Here is a 24,554-nt window from a genome sequence, read left to right on the forward strand (position 1 = left end):
CATGACTACTGGAAAAACCATAGCTTTGACTAGACAGACATTTGTTAGCAAAGTAATGTTTCTGCTTTTTATTTTTTATTTTATTTTTTTAAATTTATTTTAATTGGAGGCTAATTACTTTACATTATTGTATTGGTTTTGCCATACACTGACATGAATCTGCCCTGGCTGTACACATGTTCCCCATCTTGAACCCTCCTCCCACCTCCCTCCCCATCCCATCCCTCTGGTTCATCCCAGTACACCAGCCCCCAGCATCCTGTATCATGCATCGAACATGGACTGGCGATTCATTTCACATATGATAATGTACATGTTACAATGCCATTCTCCCAAATCATCCCACCCTCGCCCTCTCCCACAGAGTCCAAAAGACTGTTAGACTGTTCTATACATCTGTGTCTCTTTTGCTGTCTCGTATACAGGGTTATCATTATTATCTTTGTAAATTCCATATATATGCGTTAGTATACTGTATTGGTGCTTTTCTTTCTGGCTGACTTCACTCTGTATAGTAGGCTTCAGTTTCATCCACCTCATTAGAACTGATTCAAATATATTCTTTTTAAATGCTGAGTAATACTCCATTGTGTAAATGTACCACAGCTTTCTTATCCATTCGTCTGAAGATGGACATCTAGGTTGCTTCCACGTCCTGGCTATTATAAACAGTGCTGCGATGAACACTGGGGTACATGTGTCTCTTTCAATTCTGGTTTCCTCAGTGTGTATGCCCAGGAGTGTGATTGCTGGATCATATGGCAGTTCTATTTACAGTTTTTTAAGGAATCTCCACACTGTTCTCCATAGTGGCAGTACTAGTTTGCATTCCCACCAACAGTGCTTTTTAATATGCTGTCTAGGTTGGTCATAGCTTTCCTTCCAAGGAGCAAGTCTTTTAATTTCATGGCTGCAGTCACCATCTGCAGTCATTTTGGAGCCCCCCAAAATAAAGTCTGTCACTATTTCCATTGTTTCCCCATCTATTTGCCATGAAGTGATGGCACTAGATGACACAATCTTCATTTTTGAATGTTGAATTTTAAGCCAGCTTCTTCACTCTCCTCTTTCACTTTCATCAAGAGGCATTTTAGTTCCTCTTCACTTTCTGCCATAGGGTGGTGTCATCTGCATATCTGAGGTTATTGATATTTCTCCCGGCAATCTTGATTCCAGCTTGTGCTTCTGCCAGCCCAGCGTTCCTCATGATGTACTCTGCATATAAGTTAAATAAGCAGGGTGACAATATACAGCCTTGCTGTACTCCTTTCCCGATTTGGAACCAGTCTGTTGCTCCATGTTCAGTTCTAACCGTTGCTTCTTGACCTGCATACAGGTTTCTCAGGAGGCAGGCCAGGTAGTCTGGTATTCCCATGTCTTGAAGAATTTTCCAGAGTTTGTTGTGATCCACACAGTCAAAGGCTTTGGCATAGTCAATAAAGCACAAGTAGATGTTTTTCTGGAACTCTCTTGCTTTTTCGATGACCCAACGAATGTTGGCAATTTGATCTCTGGTTCCTCTGCCTTTTCTAAATCCAGCTTGAACATCTGGAAGTTCTTGTTTCTGGTGCTCTTGGAGCTTTCCCAGTTCCAGTTTAAGTGTCTCCCTCCATGGAAGTCTGATCACTTCCTCAAAGCCTACACACCCTCAGGTCGTGTCTTATACACTCTCACGGTACTCCATCATTTATTTGCTTTGTCATATTTTTTGCCTCTGTGCATTTTGTGCAGTCTTTTGATTGCCATGTCTCCCCTGAACGGTAGGCTCCATAAAGGGAGGTACTGCCCAGCAGGGCGGGGAGGCTACCCGCAGGGAAGATGGGCAGATGAGTGATGATGAATGCTCTGTCCAAAACAACAGGCTGCTTCCCTGTGGGCATTCTCTGGCCGCTCCAGGGGTGAGGCTGGCCAGGACCACATCACTCACCAGCCCGATGGGGCTCTGAGCACAGAAACAATCACCCCCAGGGAGCAGAGCCTTGGAGAGAATCGCCAGGGCCACCTGCCCCCAAGCAGGGTCAGGTGAGAACGATGAAAGCAGGCTGCACTTCAGGAGGGTGAGTGTCTCATATACCTGGGCTTCTGCAGGGGCGTCTGACTTCTGGAATCCTAGGATGACTTGTGGTTTCACATACTGGGGCCTGATCATGATGCTTGTTCTGCTCACATAGATCAAACTTGCTGTTTTATCCTCAATTTAATGTCCCTTTATTTTTTCCAGTTTCTCATGGAGCACCTGTGGGCCTATCTGTGTCTGTCTGTCTGTCTGTCTTTCTCTCCATCTACGCCCCCCCTTCTCTTCCCAACAGGTCTCGTCTCTCATCGCTTTTCTCAGGAGGTCTCCTCCCTCACGCAGTAATTCAGAGGATGTGTCTCAAGGAGAAATAATGCCTCTTTTTTTTTTTTAATTGTTTTATTTGGCTGTGGCAGGTCTTAGTTGCAGCACGTGGGAATCTAGCTCCCTGAGCAGGGAGCGATCGAACCAGGGCCCCCTGCATCAGGCGGGTGGAGTCTTAACCACTGGGCCACCAGGGAAGTCCCGATAATTTCTGTTTTTGCCCCAGTGGCCTTGCTGCCTGGCCAACCCAGGGGCTTCTGTACTATGGTGGGACTCATTCCTCTGACTTCCTGTGGCTTGGATCCAGTGTGCATTCATGTGTGCCTGGCAGAGACTATCTTGTTTCCTGATGTCCATGGCTCTGATTTCTCCTCTCTTCACACACGCATCTCAGCCCCAACTTAGCACTTCATGACTTAGGGCCTGTCGCCTCTCTGTGCCTCAGTTTCCCTGTCTGTAAAGTGAACATAATAATGGCACCTACCTTGCCAGGTTGTTTGAGTTTTAACATAACCACTTGTGTGACACCCCCAGGCTTAGTGTGCAGTAAGCGCTCAATAAAGTTAGTGATCCTAAATCTTATGATCACCATTATCCTTCCTCTAAAAATACTGTTCTCTTTGTTCTCTGTCTCCATCGAGAAGTTTGTCCAGAGAGTAGGTACCCAGCTTTCTGCTTAACCCCCATGTGTGTGCATGCTCAGTCACTAAGTCATGTCCAGCTCTTTTGCAATCCCATCGACTGTAGCCCACCAGGCTCCTCTGTCCATGGGATTTCCCAGGCAAGAATACTAGAGTGGGTTGCCATTTCCTTCTTTAGGGGATCTTCCTGACCCAGGGATTGAACCCACATCTCCTGCACTGGCAGGCGGATTCTTTACCACTGAGCCACCAGGGAAGCCCTTAACCCCCACAGTGCTGTACCCCATCTGCAGGCAGGATTTGCGTTTCCATTTTGTGGTTGGATACCTAATCTCTCTCTCCCTCCCTCTGTGTTGGCTCCGCTGTCCCTGATACCCATTTCCCGAGCGTCCCCAGGATTCCTCGCACGTGGAGAGCGGGTCTCTGGGTCCCGAGCGCTCCACCTACCATGTGCTTTTCCTGCCTCAAAGCCGCGTCCAACTGCAACAGGTCTTTTAAGTGAAGGTTGTAGATACACAAGTCAAGGTCCACACTGCAAAATGCAAAGAGAAACAGAAGAGACTTTCAGAGGATTTGAAGCGGAGCCTGAGGTTACTGAGTTATCAGGACATCCCTGCTCAGGATAAGCCATGGTGCACCCTGACTCCAGATGTTAAATTTGGCAGTGCGCTAAGATTCCTCACAGCTACCCAAAGCGCTTAGGAGAAATCAAAGAAGATATTTGAAACCCACTTGTGGCCAGAAGGGTACAGCTGCTCGAGAATCAAAGACAGGAGACAGGAATAGATGTGAACACTTCCTCTGGCCCCGCCCCGGGCATTTTCAGGTCTAGCATCAAGTGTCACCCTTCCCCTCTACCATCATGTACACATTCTCATGCCATTTTACAGATGGGAAAACTGACTCAGGAAATCAACAGTTAGAGAAACCTAGTAGCAGTCATGTGGTCATAGGGGCAGATAAGTGGCAGCATGTAGATAAAGGCCTTTGACTTTTTGTCCTACACAAGCAAGGCATTTTAAATACTACATTCCCACCTGAGCTATTACAAGTTCTCGTTGTCCGAATGCTCAGAAACATCCTTTTCCAGCCTGGCAGGGGAGCCAAGAAAGCTCCAAGTCAATGATGTCCCACCTTTCTGGGGCCCACCTGCAGGGTAAACATCTTTGAGCCCACTCTCTCTCCACAGCCCTGAGCCAGGTTGTGCCTTGTTCATCTCACCCAGGGCCCGTGGGGACTTACAGAAATTCAGAGTTGACAGGGGCCTGAGGACCAACACACAAATCTACTGACTACTTTATTGAATAACTACTGTGTGCTGAACTCTGCTCTGGACCGGGCCCTTTGGCAATTTAGAGCATGGACTGCTAACAACAAGGCATCAGGGTCAAACTAGACTCCAACACTCACCTGTTGTGTGATCTTGGGCAAGTCACAGCCTCTCTGTGTCTCATTTTATTCTTTGTAAAATGAAGGCAATATTAGCATCTACTTCACAAACTTAATGACTGAGGGCTATTAAAAGGAATTAATTAACTGACTCATGAATATTTATTCATCACTGCACCTGTCTCAGGCTCCCACTGGCTGGTAGGAGACAGCTGTGAATAAGACAGACCTGGTCTTCATGCTCATGAGATAATCTCTGCAAAGTGCTTAATATTTTGTATACAGAAGGCACTTAACCAGTGCCAGCCGCTGATGTGCAGGGCATGAGGCAGGTCAGTGATCAGAAGAGGCCCTCCTGTCTCTCCCCAGGACCCAGGCCAGGTTCTCTAACCCCTCTGCCAGCCAACACCACACATTCAGCTCCAGCTCTGACACTGGGTCGCTGTGTATCCATGGTTGAGTCCTTAACCACTCTGGGCCTCCGTTTCCTCCACTGCCCAGGATATGGCCCGTCAATCTGAGGACTCCACCCCCTCCCTCCTCACCTCTCACAGGTCAGCACCTCGGGGAAGCTGCTCGCCCCAAGGAAGCTGCGACCCAGGAACCTGTCGTCGCTGGCGGCCGAGTGGACGCTGGAAGAGGAGCTGCAGTTGTCCTTCTCGGCCTGACTCAGGCTCCCCAGGCTGCTGGAAGGGGACGCCTCCAGCGGCTGGTTCGGCAGGATGGCCTGCTTTAAGGTTTCATGCAGAGATGGGTTGGAGGAACCGTCGGCCAGAGGCTGGAGGACAGGAGACAAAGTGCCCTCTCAGTCCACGGGACCCATCACCAGCGTGTTTCTGTAATTCTACCCACAACACACGCAGTGGATCCCAGGAAGGCCAGACCGGGGAGGGTGGGGAGGGTGTGGGTGGATTTTGCAGCGTCTACCCCAGGGACATGGCCATGGCCCCAGGGGCCAGCACCAGAGCTCCTGTCTCATTCTTCGTCCCTGGAGGCCAGCCCCTCTGCACCAGGCTCCTCCCCGCCAGCTCTCAGACCCCAGGCCTGCTCTGTCTGTCGACCCACCTTCCTTATCAGGGAACGCCCCTGCCCACTGCCATGACCACACAAGGACACAGCCTAGTGCCTGGCACAGCCGGAGGGCTCAGCAAACATTAGCCTTCCGTGTGTGCAGCCTCAATTCTGCTGCTCCCAGAGGTATGTGCAGAGGGCACTGAGCTAGCGGCCAGCTCCAAACCCTCACTGTCATTCCATGCTTCTGGGCCTTTCCAGACTCTGGTTCCCATGCCTCAAATTCCCCACTCACCGTCTGCAGAGCAGAAACCTCCTTCCCTCCGGACACAGATCCCTGCATCTTCCTTCCCTGCTCCCTGGGCCCAGTCCAGGCTGGATTCCACAGGTCCCAGGTCATTTCTGTCCTGCCTGCTATCACACACTGTCCTACAAGATCTGTGGGGCTGGGAGGGCCTCCAGGTGAGGACAGTGTCCTCCTGACCACCAGATAATCCGCAGTGCCCACCACCGAGCCCACCCAGCACAGGTACTCATGATGAATAAACACCTTGAGTCTGGGAGTTTCGAGCCATCACCCACCCAACAGATAGTGAAGGAAGTGGTTCCCAGTGTGTGTCCAGGAAGCAGTTCCATGAAGTGTAAGCAGTTACTGCTCACTGTGAGTGTTCCACAGAAAAATTAGTTTAGGAAAGTCTGTGTGAACAAAGTAGAGTTATTTCCCCCCACCTTTTGGACGTGTCACAGCTTGTGGGGTCTTCGTTCCCCAATTAGGGATCGAAGCCGTGTCCCTTTTCGGAAGCATGGAGTTTTAATCACTGGACTGCCAGGGAAGTCTCTGGACCCATTTCTCTGGTGCAGGAATTCTCAGAGCTTTTGCTATGTTCTGCTGTCCTCAAAAGCAAATAATAATTTAAAAAACTGAACGTGTACTGAACGTGTACACATCAAAAACTCTTCTAAGTCCTATGCCTAACACCCCATCTAACCCTCAAGACGACTAGGTGAGGCAGGAGGGCCCTTTATCCCCATTTAGCTGATGAAGAAACTGAGGCCCTGAGAGGTCAGGAAATGGCTAGGAGTAAACAGCTGAGCTGGGAGCTAGGTTCAAGCCTGTCCTCTTTATCACCAGAAGAGCAGGTCATCCTTTCCTCAACTTACTTGACCAGGAAACTCCTTCTTTCATGGAGCATCTCCTAGGCCAAGGGCTCCCTGAAGCATTAGGGACTATGTTGCCCTCTGCAAAACGCCTGGCCCCAGGTGTGAACTCCTGGCTCCAGCTGTAAGACCTGCGGGTATGACTCTGGCCCTGCCACTTCCTGCAGCATGACCTCGGACAGGACATTAACCTCTCTGGGCCTCAGTTTCCTTGTGCATCAAGTGGAGATAATGGTATTTTTACCTTACAAGGTGGTGGTGAGGAACAGTGAGACGCCTGATGTATGACAGATGCCGAGCGTTACGCTGGCCCCACAGTAAGTGTTCAGTTAAGTGTCAGCTGCTGGCATGAGTCCTGGGGTCTCTGAATGAGCAGTAATGTTAGTAACTTGTATCAGCATCAGTATTTGTGTTGGTGTGGAATGAGGAGAGTGGATGCTGCCCTACTGTGCTGTCGCCTGGCGTCATGAGAATACCTTGCTCCACCACGGGCATACCCTGCCCCTGATGACACCGCTGTAAAGTGGATTCACCCTAAAGTCAAGCTCCATTACAAAGCCACAAAATTATCCCTATTAAAATGGCTTGCCATAAAATCCTCAAATAGGACCCCAAATTGCACATTTGCGTCTCTCCCCTCCTACCCCAATCTCCAGCACATTACTGGTAAATTGCATGTCTAAGACGGAGCTCAGGATGCTTACCCTGAACTTCTGATTGATGGGATAGACGACTTTTGCCTTCAGTGCAAATGCTGTGATATTGCTGTTGAAAGACGGCTCGTATTCCTGGGAAGAAGAAAGAATAAATGGCATGGGGACGCTTTTGGTGAAATGAAGGACAAACCACCGAGTTCCCAAAGTGCCACATCCTGTTGGTAAGAGTGGCCCGGGGAAGGGACGACAATAAACACATTTAGAGCCAAGTAGTGCTCACTTTGGAGAAGACAATGGCAAGCCACTCCAGTACTCTTGCCTAGAAAATCACATGGACAGAGGAGCCTGGTAGGCTGCAGTCCATGGGGTCGCTACTAGTCAGACACGACTGAGAGACTTCACTTTCACTTTTCACTTTCACACATTGGAGAAGGAAATGGCAACCCACTCCATTGTTCTTGCCTGGAGAATCCCAGGGACGGCGAAGCCTGGTCGGCTGCCATCTATGGGGTCACACAGTCGGACATGACTGAAGCGACTTAGCAGCAGCAGCAGTAGCAGCAGTGTTCACTTGCTAGGAGGATGGATGGATGATAGACAGACAAATGGATGTGGCAGGTAGATGGATGAATTGGTAGATGGGCAAATGGATGGATGGATAGATGGATGAATGGATGGATAGATGGATATATTCGTTGGCTGAGAAGGCGTCGGAATTATATCATTTTTGCTCACTGGATGGTGATACAGACGAGCAGAGTGGACGCACAGATGGATGGGGCAGGTGGATGGATGGATGGATAGATGGGTGTCCAGATGGATGTGGGAGAGACAGAGGTACAGATGGGCGAGGGGATGAATGGACAGATGTTACAAAACACATTCTTCATTTAATTCCAAGTCTTCAGCTTTGGAAGAAATAAGGATTTAAATAACATGACAACACCAAAACTTTTCCTAAAAGTTGTGAATCACCTTAATATTTTTAGCACTACCAAGTGTATAAAAACTTACATGTGGCAGTATTCATAAAAGGCTTTTGATTAGATCACAAGATGAAAAGACGTGCTTGGGCAGATCTTTTCACTCTTCTGAGCCTCCGACTTCCCAGACAGGAAGCAGGTATCCTATCTCCCCCAGGGATGGAGATGTGGGTATGGACGAAGCCCCCAGTGGAGATGCTGGAACAGAGCCCAAGTGAGGCGATGGACCACCGTGAGTCTCAGTAGTAAAGAGCTGCCATCAGCTTCTGCTCAGGAACCACCCCCGACACAGCTGGACGGACTGACTCGTAGCCTCTCCATGGCCCCGCATCCTCCCTGTATTGCTCTCCTGTCAGGGTCACCCTGCACGGTCAGTGCTGAATAAGGGCTTGGACACATCCAGTGGGTGAATGAAGTCAAGCAGACAGACCGGTCAGGAGCCTGACCCTCCAAGCCGGGAGGAATCTCAACTCAGCAATTCTGAACCAGAGGCCAACACCTTTCTACTAAATCTTTAAAAAAAGAAAAGTGAAAGTGAAGTTGCTCAGTCACGTCCGACTCTTTGCGACCCCGTGGACTGCAGCCCACCAGGCTCCTCTGTCCATGGGATTCTCCAGGCAAGAATACTGGAGGGGGTTGCCATTTCCTTCTCCAGGGAATCTTCCCGACCCAGGGATCGAACCCAGCTCTCCCGCATTGCAGGGAAACACTTTAACCTCTGAACTCCATAACAAAGGACTGATTGCCAACTGCCGCAATCTCCTTGGAACCACATACCCTCTCATGGGGAATGCAGAAGAACTTATCGCTTCCTTCTCACAACGTGAGACATTGAAACAGCACCCAACAGAGCCTGTGATGTGGTTTGTACCCATCTTCAGAGAGGATTTCACCACAATGCCCTTCTGAGCAGGTCAGAAGGAAGCTCTGTGGCAGGGCCTCAGGTCTTGTCACGTCTGTCTCTACCTTGTGTGTGTGCTAAGTCATTTCAGTCATGTCTGACTTTGCGACCGCACGTACTGCAGTCCACCAGGCCCCTCTGTCTATGCGATTCTCCAGGCAAGAATACTGGAGGGGGTTGCCATGCCCTCCTCCAGGGAATCTTTCCGACCCAGGGATCAAACCCGCGTCTTTATGTCTAGCTGCACTGGCAGAGAGTTTCTTTACCACTGCTTACAAAACAGACTTAGATGACAAGAATGGGGGATGTCCAACAACATGCGCCACCTCGTTAAACTTCCAAGGATGCTGCCATTTCCCAGATGGGGAGGATGGCACAGAGAGGTTGAACTGTGCACCCAAGGTCACACAGCTATTAAATGTCAGGATCAGGACTTGAACTCAGATTCCCTAGCTCTCCTCTTCAGCTGCCACCATCCTGTCTCCTTCCACGTCACAGAAATGAGAACAAGAGGAAGAGCCATGCAACTGCAAGGTCAGTGGGAGTTGAGAGGAGAAGCCCCCAGGTCAGCCTCACCACACCCCAGGGACACAAGTCAGATCCTGAGGTACTGGTCACTTCCACACCTGCCACTTCCAATCAACCTTGAATCCCACCAACCTAACCTTCTAAGCATCTCTCTAGGGCCACAATTCAGGCCCAGGCCATCATCGTGCTTACCCCAGTGGGCTGAAACAGCCTCTCACCTGACTCCCTATGCATGTACCAAGGACTTACTACGTGCTACCACTTGATGCATGTCTGCTCATTTCTCTACCACTCAATCATGATCATGCCCATTTTATAGAGAGGTAAAGCAAGGCTCAGAGGTGGACACTTTCCAATCCAGTCTCCCTGAAGCGATCAAATAACCTTTAAAAAAAAAAAAAAGACTGCTTTTTTTCTTTTAAATTTTTGGCTGCACAGGTTCTTTGTTGCAGTTGGCATGCAAGCTTTCTCTAGTTAGAGCACTCAAGCTTAGTTGCCCTGAGGCATGTAGAATCTTAGTTGCCCGACCAGGGATCGAACCTGTGTCCCCTGCATTGGAAGGTGGATTCTTAACCACTGAACCACTAGGGAAGTCCCTCAAACAAGCTTTTAACCATACAACTCCCCTTGCTTCCTGGCTTTCCTTGGATCTGAGCGAATACAGAATAGGTGCCCCAGACCACAGCAGCCCATCGGTCACAGTCTCTTGAATCTTTGCTGGGAAGATGGTACAACAGCGAGGCAGTAAGACCAAAAAGGCTGACTTCAGAACTGGTGACATTCTTTGCGAGGCCCAGTGCAAAATGAAAATAGGGGCCGGGGTGCGTGTGTGTGGGAGGGGCCCTTAGTCAAAAGTGATTAAGAATTTCAAGACAGCAAAGTCCAGAAACAGGGAGAGGGTAACTGGGCAGAGGGTCTCACTGACCACATGGGAGGTCATCCACCTATGAAGCTGGCCTCCAGAGATGATCCAGGGAAGACACACTTCAAGGAAAGATGAGAAAGCAGAAAGGGCACTGTATGTTTTTACACTTCTTCCAAACAGAGGTGGAGAGAAAGAACGGAAGGGGGTGGAAAATGAGAGGAAGAACTTTTCTCTGCCTTCCAGGGGTTCATCTTCTAAAGGGGCGACACCAAACACACACTGCACTTCAGGGAAAACAATATAAGAAGCAAAGGATGTAGACGCAGGGGTCCACCCGAGATGTGCAGAAGTGGAACCTGAGGACCAGGAGCCTGGGGTGTTTCCAGTTTCTCACAGCTCTTCTTATTAAGTTCCGCTGTCCTCTAAATTCTGATCATCTCCCCAACCGTAGCAACACAATTATTCAGAAAATAGGCTGTAGTGCAGATTTACAATGTAAAACTTCTTCAGCTAAAGCAATGCAATTATTCGGAAAATTAAAACATAATTGTCAGAAAAGAAAAACCATTTCACTCGCCGACAAAAGGTACTCTTCTCAGCAAATGCACAGATGCATCCAGAGGGGAGCTGTGCCCCACCACCCCTCCCTTCTCCAAAGCCAAAGGACAGGACGAGGCGGTGGAGCAGCAGTCCTCAGAGTCTTCTGGAATTTTCTGTGTATTTTTTGGCTAATGTGAGCTATTTATCGAAACAGAGTTCATGCAAAGCGTGACGTGGACCCCAAATGCCTTGGTTTTCTGGGCACTGGAGGGTGTCAGGCTTACAGCTCATCGCCCAGTTAAAGTCAGCCCTGCCCTCATTCCTTGACAAGCTCAGCCTGCTGCAGAAACAGGCAGATCTTTAACTCTTGGCAATTATTAGCTAGATAATGGGCATTGGCGAGGCACAGCTAAATAGTTCACAGGTAAAACATTACTAGGTAGAAGAAGTGGGTTAGCCTTCTGGGAGGCAGACAGACTGAGCTCCCCAGCAAGGACTGATTCATTCTGTGCTAGAAGGATTTACAGAGTTGATTTATGGGTGACCCTATGGGGGATGCCACCACTACTGTCATCGCAAAGCTCAGAACCCTGAGGCTCAGAGAGGTTGTGTCGCTTGCCCAACAACACACAGCACACAGGTGGCAGAGCTGGGCCTGAGTTCCAGGATTCTGGATCCCAAAGCCAGTGTTTTTTGCATCATATCTGAGGTCTTCTGTGTGAGAAGAGTTTTTTTCAAATAGGTTTATTGAGATGTCATTCATGCAACTGAACCATGTAAATTGTACAATTTAATGCTTTTTGGTGTATTCACAGATACGTGCAACCCTTGCTACAGTCAATTTTAGAACACTTTTGTCATTTTGCAAGAAACCTGTACCCTTTAGCTGTTCCCCCCTACCCCTCCCACTCCCTGTCCCTACCCTAAGCAACTACCAATCTGCTTTTGGTCTCTTTAAGTTTACCTGTTCCAGACATTTCAGAGGCTTGGAATCTTATGACATGTGGTCTTTTGTGACCGGTTTCTTTCAGTTAGCATCCTATTTTCAAGGTTCATCCATGTTGTTTTTACAACTGAACGGTATTTCATTGTATGGAGCAACCACATTCTGATTACTTATTCATCAGCCGATGAACATTTGGGGTTTCCAAGTTTGGGCTATTGTGAACAGGGCCGTCAGGAGTATTTGCCCACAGGTTTTCTCGAGGATATTTGTTTTCATTTCTGTCAGCAGAGTTTTAATCCTACGTGGTGAGGGGATCAGAGGGAATGATAGTCAGATGAGGGAGAGAGAGAAACTAAGACAGAGAGACATTCCACAGCCACACTGTCACACAGAGACACGCGGAGACAGAGAGAGACGGACATACAGGCAGATGCGCTGATACGCGCACAGACAGACACACTGGGAGAGACAAGCCCCTGGAAACAGAGAGGCTGAGCAAGTCAGCGGGAGACACACAGCACAGACGAGGAAAGGCGGACTCAGTTCTCGAACAGCCAGGCGCTCTATCTTCCTCTGCAGTTCCGGGGCGTCCGATCCCTCCATGGAGTCCTGCCCAGGGCTGAGAGGAGAAGCCCTGTCTTCAGAACCCTTGGGATGTGACTCTCGAAAACTTGATTTTCAGCTTATCCAGAAGCTTCCCCTATTGATTTCCAACTTTTGGGTGAAATTTGTTTTAAAACACCTGGCCCGCTTTCCTCCTTTGGTAAGCGGAGGCTGCAGAGTCAGGCCCCTGACTGTGTGTCAGGGGCCATGGGGGTGCAGGGACGCAGCCCGCCTGGACAGAACCCATCTCCAGGCCCAAATATCAGCTTCAAGGCTCAGGGCAGTGACCTGGCTCCACAAGACTCAGTTTCCCCATCTGGAAAATGGGCATACAAACAAGGTCTATATCATGGAGTGCTGAAGGATTGCATGAGAGAATTCACATGACAGTTTACATCATTCAAAAATGACATATGCAAAAATGCCTAGAATCCAGTAGGTGGTAAATAAAAAACTTTTTCTATCTTTCCCCCTTTCCCAGCATCTTTCTCTCTTTCTTTCTCGCTCTTTCCCTCCCTTCTTACCTAGATGTCTATATTTACCTTTTGGCAATTGATGCTGAATGACTGGAGTCTGTGGTACGTTCTAGGGACTAGGAAGTGACTAGACGTCACTCATTCTTTCTTTGGAAGAAATGCCGCCTTCATCCATGGAGCTCCATATGAAGTGATACCCCACAGGCTGGCTCAGGGTGGGGGGTGTGGGGGGAGGGGACGAAAAAGAAAGGTATAGGGAACATCCATCTCTTAACATTTCTGTCAGAGGCCCAGAACTCCCACTCCTAGATATTTACTCAAAAGAAATGAAACAAAATGAAAACAAACTTACACACACTCACAGATGCCTTGCTCAGAATAACCAGGCATGGAAACCAACCCACACTTGGTGACACATCCCCACAGCAGACTGAGCAGTTGAAAGGGACAAATGACTGATCAGTGCAGAAATGATCTAGACCAGCAGGCACGAGAAAGCATGTGATTGCTCTTACGTAAAATTCTAGAGCAGCAAAACCAGTCATGGCAACGGAAATCGTAGCAGTGGCTGTCTGTGCAGAGAAAACTAAAGAAATTTCTGGAATAAAGGAACATTCCTGATTGGGGTCTCGGTGACAAGAGTGTACACGCTTGTCACTCATTAAACTGTAAGTTGAAAATCTGTGTGTTTTTGGTGTGTAAGTTATACTTCCAAGAGAAGCCTGTTGGGACACGAAATCTGGATAATTGGGGCTCGTCTGGATAATCTGTGTCCTCGACATAGGACAGCCTACGCGAGCCTCCTCTGATACACCCCAACACCCCACTTACGTCCAGAGGCTCCTCATCCTTTGAAGTCAGTGCTTCTCTCTTCCTCCTCCTGGATGGGGACCCAGCTGCTGACGGGGTCTGGATGTTAGACTCCAAATTCCTGAGCAGACTTTGAGTGTCGTCTTTCTAAAACCCAAAGGTGGAGGTGAGCGGGAGAGCATGTCAGGGTCGGTCAGCCGAGTGCCCGGCAGGAGCCATCACCCCCCCACCGCCCAGCCGTCTGTCTATCGGTCTCCGCCCCTCCTGCACCACCTGGCCCTCTGTGGGCAGTGCTCCCCTCCACGCCCACGGGAAATCAGCTCCACAGCCTTCAGGGCTGACAGCTGTCACCTTCCTGACGATCCCCTAAAGCCCCGTCTCAGTGTCCTCAGGCCCTGGAAGTGATACTTGGATCAAGGATCATCCTATTGTTCTTCTGAGTTGGTCACCACTGCCGCTGCCACCCCCAGGAGACTGTGAGCTCCTTGCGGTGGGGTAACAGCTTAACACGGATTCTGGTCACATATTTTCATTCAGTTCAGTTCAGTCGTTCAGTCATATCTGTCTCTTTGCAACCCTGTGGACTACAGCACGCTGGGCTTCCCTGTCTATCACCAACTCCCAGAGCTTGCTCAAACTCATGTCCCTCGAGTCAGTGATTCTATCCAACCATCTCATCCTCTGCCTTCTCCCCTGCCTTCAATCTTTCCCAGAATCAGGGTCTTTTCCAGTGAGTCAGTTCTTCCCATCAGGTGGCCAAAGTATTGAAGTTTCAACTTCAGCATAAGCCCTTCCAATGAATATTCAGGACTGATTTCCTTTAGGATTGACTGGTTTGATCTCCTTGGCAGTCCAAAAGACTCTCAAGAGTCTTCTCCAACACCACAGTTCAAAAGCATCAATTCTTCAATGCTCAGCTTTCTTTATGGTCCAACTCTCACATCCATAAATGACTACTGGAAAATATTTTCACTAGCCAATCAATACATAACTTTTTTTATGTGTGCTTCTGTCTAAAGATGCCTGATTTAACATACTATTGATTCATTAACCTTGAACTCACAGCCAACAGCACTGTAACTCATGCCTGGACAAAGCTTATCTAACACATGTGTTTTCTCCATAAGGCACAGCACAGCTTCCTTGTCCTTAGAAACTCTAGACAGTGCTTCAGCGCCGCACTTCATTTTCAACAACAGAATCACCAACAAAAAGCACAAAGATGAGAAGAAAGAATGGCACTAAAGAGAACATGGAAAGGACACTTGTTGGCAATATGAGCTGACACAAGAAAGCAGAGTGTGGCTTTGTTCAGTCTCATCTGGAAACTGCACGCCAGGCAACTCATAAGTTTCTCATTTCTGCTCCTATTCAGGAAGCACCTCAAAAGCGCCCCAAGTGCCCATTTGGGGGATTACAAAATAAATTTTAGTAAGCAGGCAAATTTGAAAACACCAAATCCACGAATAAAGAGGATCAACTAGTTCACAATAGAAACCATTCTAGAGTTTAAGATTACCTAAGGTATTTTCTTAAAAATCACCCAAAGACAATATTAGAGATAACAAGCATATTAATATTATGTGTATACACACAATAGCTTAATGTGGAGAATGACACATAAGCATTAATATTCTTGTTATTTCCAATACTGTCATTTGATGACTTTAAAAAACCAAATAGATCATGGGAGGGCTTGTCAAATACATCTCGCTGGACCTGCCTCTAGAGATTCTCATTAGTTTGTCTGGGGTGGGGCTAAGAACTGGCATTTCTAACAAGCTCCCAATAATGCTGATGTTGCTGGTCTGGTTCACTTTGAGAGTAGCAACAGTCTGGAGGCAACCAGCTCAGATGGCAGAGTTCAGAATCTTTCTGGGAGACAAGTTTTTCTAAAAGAGGAAGTTGATCAAATACCTAATGTACTCAAATATCTTGAAAGGAAATGGAGATAAATAGGAGAGAGTTTATTGTTAAATCAATGACATGTACTTAGAATTTAAGGAAATGAAAAATGGGCAATTATTAATTTCAGAGAAAACAAAATCTTGTGCAAAAAAGGAAAGTATTCATAATCATTGCAGATCCTTGGATGACAGTGAATTATGTTTACAAAATTGCAATAACGAAAACACCAAATGCTGATTTAACCAAATGTATCACTTCATGGGAAATAGATGTGGAAAGAGTGTCAGACTTTATTTTTGGGGGCTCCAAAATCATTGCAGATGGTGATTGCAGCCATGAAATTAAAAGATGCTTACTCCTTGGAAGGAAAGTTATGACCAACCTAGATGGCATATTAAAAAGCAGAGACATTACTTTGCCAACAAAGGTCCGTCTAGTCAAGGCTATGGTTTTTCCAGTGGTCATGTATGGATGTGAGAGTTGGACTATAAAGAAAGCTGAGCACCAAAAATTGATGCTTTTGAACTGTGGTGCTGGAGAAGACTCTTGAGGGTCCCTTGGACTGCAAGGAGATCCAACCAGTCCATTCTAAAGGAGATCAGTCCTGGGTGTTCATTGGAAGGACTGATGCTAAAGCTGAAACTCCAATACTTTGGCCACCTCATGCGAAGAGCTGACTCATTGGAAAAGACTCTGATGCTGGGAGGGATTGGGGGCAGGAGGAGAAGGGGACGACAGAGAATGAGATGGCTGGATGGCATCACCGACTCAATGGACATGAGTCTAAGTAAACTCCGGGAGTTGGTGATGGACAGGGAGGCCTGGCGTACTGCGAGTCATGGGGTCACAAAGAGTCAGACACGACAGTGACTGAACCGAACTGAACCCCATAACCACACAGGGAGGTGGTGATGGTGTGTGGGGAGGGTGTAAGCATGAAGGAGGGGGAGAAAAGAGACCTATTAGTAAGTCACTCCCCACTTGCACAGTGGGATGTCAAGCAGTCACATCAGCAGATTATTTAGATATGGGAAGTAAATGACCAAAACAGGCAGCTGAACAAGGGTCGAACAAGATGGCTTCAGAGAAGTGAGAAATGGTTGCAAGGAACATTTTAAATTATGTGCTTGAGTCACTAGTGGTAAAGAACCTGCCTGCCAATGCAGGAGACATAAGAGAGGCGGGTTCAGTCCCTGGGGTGGGAAGATCCCCTGGAGAAGGAAATATCAACACACTCCAGTATTCTTGCCTGGGAAATCCTATGGACAGAGGAGCCTGTCGTAAAGAGTTGTACATGACCAAAGTGACTTGGCATGCACACCTAAGGGCAGACACATTAGTCACTCCGATGCAAAGTTTTAATGATGAAATAAATAAAACTAATAAAACAGAAACCACAAACGGAAAGTGGTGCAAGACAGCATTATAAGCTGATGACCTGAACCAGAGAACAGAGTGCCCAGGACCCGTGAGGGAGGAAGTGCCTGCTCCAGCCTGAGGGTTGTAACAGTTCCCTGCAAGGTTTTCTCTCTGGGTTCTAAAGGACGCTTTCTTGGACTGCAAGGAGATCAAACCAGTCAATCCTAAAGAAATCAACACTGGATATTCATTGGAAGGACTGGTGCAGAAGCTTAAGCTCCAACACTTTGGCCACCTGATGTGAACAGTCGACTCACTGGAAAAGACCCTGATTCTGGGAAAGATAGAAGGCAAAAGGAAGAGATGGTTAGAGGATGAGACGGTTAGATAGCATCACCAACTCAATGGACATGAATTTGAGCAAGCTCCGGGAGACAGTGAAAGACAGAGGAGCCTGACGTGTTGCAGTCCACGGGGTCTCAAAGAGTTGGACACAACTCATCAACTGAACAAAAACAACCTAAAGAATGAGTGGGACAAGAGGCAGAGAACAGACGTGCAGAAGTGCAGAGGTTTCTGGGGATCAAGGGGATTCTGGGTGGCTGGATGGACAGACACCTGTGTGTTATGCTGGACACCCTGGGGAAGGTCAGTGACCTTATGCACCACACAAAGAAACTGGACGTGATCTTGTGTAGGCAGCCAGGAGCCACTGGAGGCTTTTAACCGTGAGTCAATTTGTTAGATGTGAATTTTAGAAATAGAGACTAGAGGTGGGAAACGGAGGACATTTAGAAAAGAATATTGCAAAGCTCACATCGAAACCATCAGAAAATCTCATCAGCTCTACCCTTGACCCTGAATCCCCTCCATGGCTACAGACCTGATTGGACAAAGCACAACCCTCATCTGAACTAGTACAGCTGTGGCTGACCAGCTGTGCAAACCCAGACAGCTCGGTTAGTGTCTGTCGGCCTCAACTTAGCTGCAAAATGGGTGACTCTATGGTCTGAATGCTTGTGTCCCTTACCCCTCCTGTCAATTAATATGTTGAAACCCTAACCCCCACGATGATGGTATTTGGAGGCGGGACCTTTGGAAGGACCTGTTAAATCATAAGGATGGTACTCCCATGAACGGGATTAGTGCCCTGATAAAAGAGGCCCAAGCCACTCCCCTGCCCCTTCTGCCAAGACAGGACTCAGGCAGAAATCAGTCGTCTATAACCAGGAAGAGGACCTTTGCCAGAATCCAACCATACTGGCACCCTGATCTTGGACCTCCAGCCTCCTGAACTCTCAGAAATGTTTGTGTTCATCAGTTACCAAGTTGATGGTATTTTTGATATAGACACCCAAGCAGACTAAGACAGATACTAACTCCTACCTCACCAGGTAGCGGATGATGAAAAATTCTGACTTAGGCATTCAGAAAGACTCAGTTAAAGTCCAGCCCACTGTTCATTCTTCATGACCCTGGACAGAGAACAACCTTGCAGAGCCTCAACGTCCACACCTGGAAAGTGAGGATGATAGCTTCCACCTAGGCTTGGAGTAAGGCTAGAGAAGGAAACGGCCGCAAACCCTTGACAAGGGGCCTGGCACCCATGGAAGGCTCTGACATGTGACTTCCCTCTTCACACAAGAAGTCAATGTCTCTTAATTACCAGGAGGATTTGACAACCCAGACGTTCCCACAAGAGACTTGCATTACGTTAATTTTAACCTTTATCATCTCTTTGCGGCAAGACACTCCTCTGCATACCCTGGGGGGACAAGATCACATCACCTTAGCTCAGATCCGACCAGACTTCATCCCTCAGGGAGGTCCGAGCCGCAAGGACCTAAAACAGTGATCATTCCCCCACTGATGGAATGACTGCTGTATGCCAGATACCTCCACAAAACATCTGATTCCATAATGACAACTGCCACACGAAGCATCCATTAATACCCTTCAGGCAGCCACCTGTGACCAATCCCATCCACATCCAATACAGTAGCTTTGGGGTGAAACACATGCCTGTCATTTGGTAAGATATTTAACCTCTCTGTGCCTCAGTTTCCTCATCTGCAAAATGGGTACATTAATGGAACCAGCTCACAAAGCTGTTTTGGAAATTCAATGAGATGACAATTCAGGTACAGAGTGTGGTTCAGCACCCAGCATACAGCCAGCATTCAGTAAATGCTAGTGTTTCCATTTCCCAGTGTTACAATCAAACGTTTACTAGTAATCTGTCCAACTCCATCTTCCTCCAGAGGCAGAAGCACGCTGCTGTCCCCCGGCTGTGTCTAGCAGTAGACGGTGCTCAGCAAACTTTTGCTGTGTGGAATGATGAGTGCATGCTGATGAAGCAGAGCGGACTCCAGGGGTGCTAGCCGGGGAATCCACACAGCAAGGAAGGAGAATGAACAGGCGGTTGGAGAGACTGGGGGAGGCGAGGGAATTCCCCGCTCTCCAGCCCACCACGGTGAGCCCAGCGCATCAGTCAAAATCGTTGATGCTGCAGAGGAGACCGCGGCCTGGAGACCTCACTGACTAAGGTCACAGGCAGTTGTTGGACGGAGCGGACTCTTCCGGGGAATCCCAAGCCAAAGCCCGTCTGTCACTTGGCCGCCTCCCACTGCAGTCACTGTCTCAGCCGCCTCCCGGAGCAGAAGGGGAACACCCGTCCCCAGGGCAGGATCCGTCGCGCGCGCGAAGCCGGTTATCAGGCTCAAGTGGAAGCCTGGACCCCGGCACCGAGGGGGGACCGCGTCCTCGCATCCCACACCCGGCCGCCCGCCCGGCCGACCCACCTGGTGCCGGAGACGCGGGCGCACGGAGCGGCAGCCGAGCCAGAGGCCAAGGCCGAGGCCGAGCGCGGTGCCCAGCAGCACGGCGGGGACCAGCAGGGCGGGCGCTGGCCGCACCGCGTCCCGGCCTAGCCGCAGCCGGGCGTCGCTCCCGCAGGTCGTCTCGCCGCGGGCCATCCGGGGCGCTCAGGCGGCCGGCCTGCCGCCTCCCGCCCGCCGCCGCGCGCTGCCGCCGCCCGCCGCCCGGCGCTCCATCCCTGGAGGGTCCCTGCTGCCGGACTCCAGGTCCCGGCGGGTCCAGGGGGGCGGCGCGGTGCGCTCCGTCGATTTCTCCGGCCTGTGTAGCCTCCTCCTCCTGCTTCTCTCCTGTTTTCTGGAGCTGCCCAGGAGGAGGGAGGAGCCTGGATCGTTTGCTCCAAACTTTGAGCCACCCCCGCCTCCGGCCCTGCCTTTTGCACTGAGCATGCCCGGCCAGAGGCGCGCTTCTCAGCTTCTTTGGGAGGAGTCTTGTTTTGCAGAGGGCTCTGATTTCCAGCGGGGCAGGGGATCTCAGCCAGGTCCTCACCCGAGGAGGGTGTTGCTCGGTTAAGTTTATCGAGTGCTTAGGATTTGTTAAGAATTTAGCTTGATGATCCAAGTAACTTTCTTACCAGCCTTCTGAGATGGGCGTTACTACTAGGCGCCCCTCCTTCTGGTGAGGATGGGGTCCTCGGTGAGTGATTCATTGCTGGTCTGACTCAGCCGTGCCTCTAGCAGTTGGCCATCCTTGGGTTGCACAGTCCGGCCCTGCTTCTGAACTTGTTTGCCTGTAGACTCCTTTTTACTGCTAGTTTCTTTGGGGATGGTCAATGCTTTCCTCTAAGACAACCTATAGGGAGATGCTTACATCCAGCCCTGGCTAGCCACGGAGAAGCCACGTGGTCACTCATTCACTCAGCCTATCCAGAGACCCTACTGTCTGAACCAGCACCAGGCCAGCCATCAACCAGACAAGGTCCAGCAGTGAGGATCTTGCAGGGAGATAGGCAGATGAGTTCAGCATCTGTTCTTTCTTTAAGCAACATTTACTGATGCTAGCTCTCATTCTGGCTGCTTTGGTACACACACACACACACACACACACACACACACACACACACACACCCCTATCCTTTGGAGTTTAATCTGACTTCTAGGGTACACATACACAGATACACACTGTCACTCTCACACACACACACACCCCTACCTTTTGGAGCTTAATATGACTGCTAGGGTACACACACACACACACACACACACACACCCCTACCCTTTGGAGCTAATTCCCTATGAGGGTTGGAGCAGAAGTAACATAGGGATCTGTTTCAACAGAGAGGGGTTTCATGTCCTTCACCTGGACATAAAACTCAAGTTTCTGGGTTTTCCCATCATTTCCTCTTCACTCCTTATGGGAAATACTACATAGATTTACTTTGTATAAATGAAGAAACTGACAGCTAGATCGGAGTCGTGGCTCATTCGAGGTCTTGCAATGGGAAATGGGGCAGATAGAGTCACACCTGTGTCTGTTGGGCTTCAGGACTCACACTCTCTGCCATGCGGTGCTTCTTAAATGTTTCCTCAGGAGCATCTCCAAGACTCTCAGGAACATGTCTGAGGGCAAAAACCAGAAGTTCTTGCTTTACGTTGGCTATTTCTTTGGATACTCAGGCTTTTATTTTTTAAAATACAGTGTTCTTTCACTGCTATGTTTAAAATAGATAGTCAACAAGGACCTACTGTATGACACATGGAACTCTGCTCATTGTCATGGGGTGGCCTGGATGGGAGGGGAGTTTAGGGGAGAATGGACAACTGTGTATGTATGGCTGGGTCCCTTCACTGTTCACCTGAAACTGTTACAACATTGTTTGTTAATTGGCTGTACTCCAATACAAAATAAAAAGTTTTAAATATAATGTAATCAGGAAGGGCTAATTTTAAATTTACACTGGATCTGCTTCTGTGACTCTAGCTTTTTTTTTTTTGTTATGACAAACATACATGATGGCCTGCTTCAAGGAGATAACCTGAGCTGCCTATCTGTGAAGGACCGTGAAACTAACACTCTCCCCTGCCTAAGGCTTGCCATTCCAGGGGAATTTGCAAGGATTGAATAGTCTTTTTGTTTCCTCACCTCCCTCCCATCTCTGATCCATAAAAGAACCTGGCACCCAGGCCCTGGCAAGATGGTTGTTTTTAGGCACTAATCTGTCATCTTCTCCATCAGCTGGCTTTCCAAATAGTCGTCTTCCCTGCCTCAACACCTTGTGTCTCAGATTCATTGTCCTGTTGTGTGGCGAGCAGAGGGAGCTTGGACTCGGTAACTATAGTGTTGTTTGCATTTTACTTTATCATACAATTGTTGGAAGGTAGAAATCATCCTTTAAATTTCTAAAAGAGTTAATGCTCCAGCATTTAGCCTTTGGCCTTGTCTCACTTCTGGCACATGCTGGGTACCACTGAGGGCAGTGAACCCCATGCGGAAAGCTTGGCTAATAAATTCTCAGGTTCCCAGACCCCACCGTCTTGTCCCTGTGAAGTCAGGAGAGGCCTGTTGGAGGGGTAGGAGTAGGGGGCTACAAGTCTGGCCTGAGACTGCAGATAGCAGGAGACTGAAGAGGTATGAGCTGTCCTTAAGGGCCCAGGGGAGTAACAGCCCTGCTCCCTGCCCCCTGCCCCCTTGAAAAGTTCTGGGAGATTCTTCAGCTGCTGACTGCTGGCTCCAGACACCAACTCCCTTCTTGGTGTCCCCAGAGAGGTAGCTCCCCAGTGTCTGGCCTCCTCCTGCAGTGGCTTGGAGCAGGGCTTGGGTTCCCAGCCAGAGGTTGGACTGGGTCGTGGCAGTGAAGGCACTGGATCCTAGCCACTGGACCAGTAGGCAGTGACAAGGGCTCTGGCCCTTTGGCTTTGCAGAAAATAATTTCCACAAAGACAGAAAGTATTGAAGCAAGTAAAGTATAGGAGGAAAAGGAGTACAATGCCTGTGGATAAACACATGGCAGACTCAGATGGAGATTCCCTGAGTTACACCCACGTGGCAGCTTCAGTCACCTATGAGGCATTTCTTTGGGTTTTCCTTTGGCCAGTCATTACCATTTGCCTGGTTCCCAGTCAAAATGGTATTTGGTACATCTCAGGATCCTCCCGTGTGTGCACAGGCATCTCTTAGCCAAGCTGGATTCTAATGAAAAGCCCTGTAGGTAGAACATCCCTCCACAGCCTAACTATCTGCCCATCACGGGAATGTGGGAATGGGTTCTTGAGCTGGTCCAAGGGCTCATCCACAACGAGGGTTCAGGCAGTGGGAACGGACTGGGTAGAACTGAACCTAAAAGGATGTGAAAACTGGCCTTGCCCGATGGCTGTGAGCTGCCAATTTCCCTCCCAGCCCCTCTCCTTGCCGTCCTGTACCCTCATGGTTCTCCCTCTCCAAAAGCTTCTCAGTTCTCTAACGGGGGAAGGGGGAGAGGAGGGAGAAGGGGGCCTGCTGCACCCTACGTAGACTCGGGATTCCGGGATTCCGGGATTCCGTCCACTGTGTATCAGGGAAGGCTTGCTGGAGGAGACAGGCCTGAGCTGAGAGTCAGAGAACGGAGTAGGCATTAACAGAGGAGCACTTGGAGCCTCCCAACGTTCTGGGAGCAGGAGTCACCAGATCTGATTTTGGTAGAGCCCCCTGGTGAAGCACGAGCAAACCCAAGCGTGGCCACTTCTCCCAGGCCTCGCCAGTTTGGCTCCCTCCCTCCTTCCCTCCCTCTCGCGATCGGTCCACGGCCTCCTGCTGGCACAGTAAGCCCCAGATGCCAGAGTCTTGTTCCCAGAAAACTTTCCTTGGAGGCTCGCACTGAGCATGCTCGGCGGCGGCGGGGCAGGGCCTGGGGTCCGGAAGCTGCCCCAACTCCGCCTTTACCCGGCACTTGCGGGGTAGCCGGTCCCAGGCGGGCGATGAATTCCGCAAGGGGCCCGGGGCGCGCCACGTGGGCGCTGGCCGGGAGCCTGCTGGTCGTTGCCCTGGCGCTGCCCGCGGAATCCGGGAACCTAGGCCGGCTCCCCGCGGGCCCTGGTCCCCTCCAGCAGCCCCTGGGCCCGCAGCCTCTCCAGGACCCCTCCACGGCTCCCGGGGCGGGGCCTGAGCGGACCGCCCAGGTAAGGAGGGCCCGCCCCCAGTCTCGGGTGGGACTCCGGAGATTTGGCTTCACCTACGCGCCTGGTGGGGAGGCCCCTTTGGGTTGGGGAAATTACCCGAAAGGGAGGGCGGGATCTGAGTAAGATGCAACCCTGGAGGATCCCGCTTGTGGCCGGAAAACTCCCTGGAAAGGTGGAGAAAGCGCTGTGGTTTGTGGCTGAGAGCTTGGCCCTTGCAGGTGGTCGGGTCGATCTCCTTCGGCAGCCTAAGAGCTCTGAGACCAAGGGCAGGCAGGTCGCTTCTGATCTGTACCTATTGCAGGGCCTACCCCAGCGGGTCGATGTGACTGTTAACTATTGTAGGGTCTACCCCAGACGGTCGATGTGCGCGTTTAGATGAGTTCAGGAGTAGAGATAGAACGACTTTCACAGGTGAGTGTTCCCGAAGAGAGCAGCAGTTGATAAAAGGCACTACTGGCTGGAGTTTTCTGCGAC

The 24,554-nt window shown here is 49.6% G+C and overlaps 2 protein-coding genes across 6 annotated transcripts in view; one reads left to right on the forward strand and one right to left on the reverse strand.

Moving 5' to 3' along the window:
- EVC (EvC ciliary complex subunit 1) overlaps positions 1-20,318 on the reverse strand; it is a 90,803-nt gene extending 70,485 nt beyond the window's left edge. For 2 of the 4 annotated variants that reach the window (XM_088836478.1, XM_088836477.1), the window contains exons 1-5: positions 19,914-20,318; positions 13,867-13,992; positions 7,242-7,325; positions 4,914-5,146; positions 3,427-3,511 (exon numbers count right to left, since the gene is read on the reverse strand). In XM_088836478.1, the coding sequence (XP_088692604.1) occupies positions 3,427-3,511; positions 4,914-5,146; positions 7,242-7,325; positions 13,867-13,992; positions 19,914-20,087 (702 nt within the window). In that variant the 5' untranslated portion in view covers positions 20,088-20,318. The remainder of the gene's footprint in view (positions 1-3,426; positions 3,512-4,913; positions 5,147-7,241; positions 7,326-13,866; positions 13,993-19,913) is intronic. The other 2 variants (XM_088836476.1, XM_088836475.1) reach the window with 1 other exon arrangement.
- Positions 20,319-23,807: 3,489 nt separating this feature from the next.
- Positions 23,808-24,554, forward strand: part of EVC2 (EvC ciliary complex subunit 2) — a 161,606-nt gene continuing 160,859 nt past the window's right edge. For both annotated transcript variants that reach the window (XM_088836479.1, XM_088836480.1), the window contains exon 1: positions 23,808-24,080. In XM_088836479.1, the coding sequence (XP_088692605.1) occupies positions 23,880-24,080 (201 nt within the window). In that variant the 5' untranslated portion in view covers positions 23,808-23,879. The remainder of the gene's footprint in view (positions 24,081-24,554) is intronic.

The sequence above is a fragment of the Moschus berezovskii genome, chromosome 5, assembly GCF_049115385.1.
Source record: "Moschus berezovskii isolate FMDL1 chromosome 5, NW_MosBer_1.0, whole genome shotgun sequence".
Taxonomy (NCBI): domain Eukaryota; kingdom Metazoa; phylum Chordata; class Mammalia; order Artiodactyla; family Moschidae; genus Moschus; species Moschus berezovskii.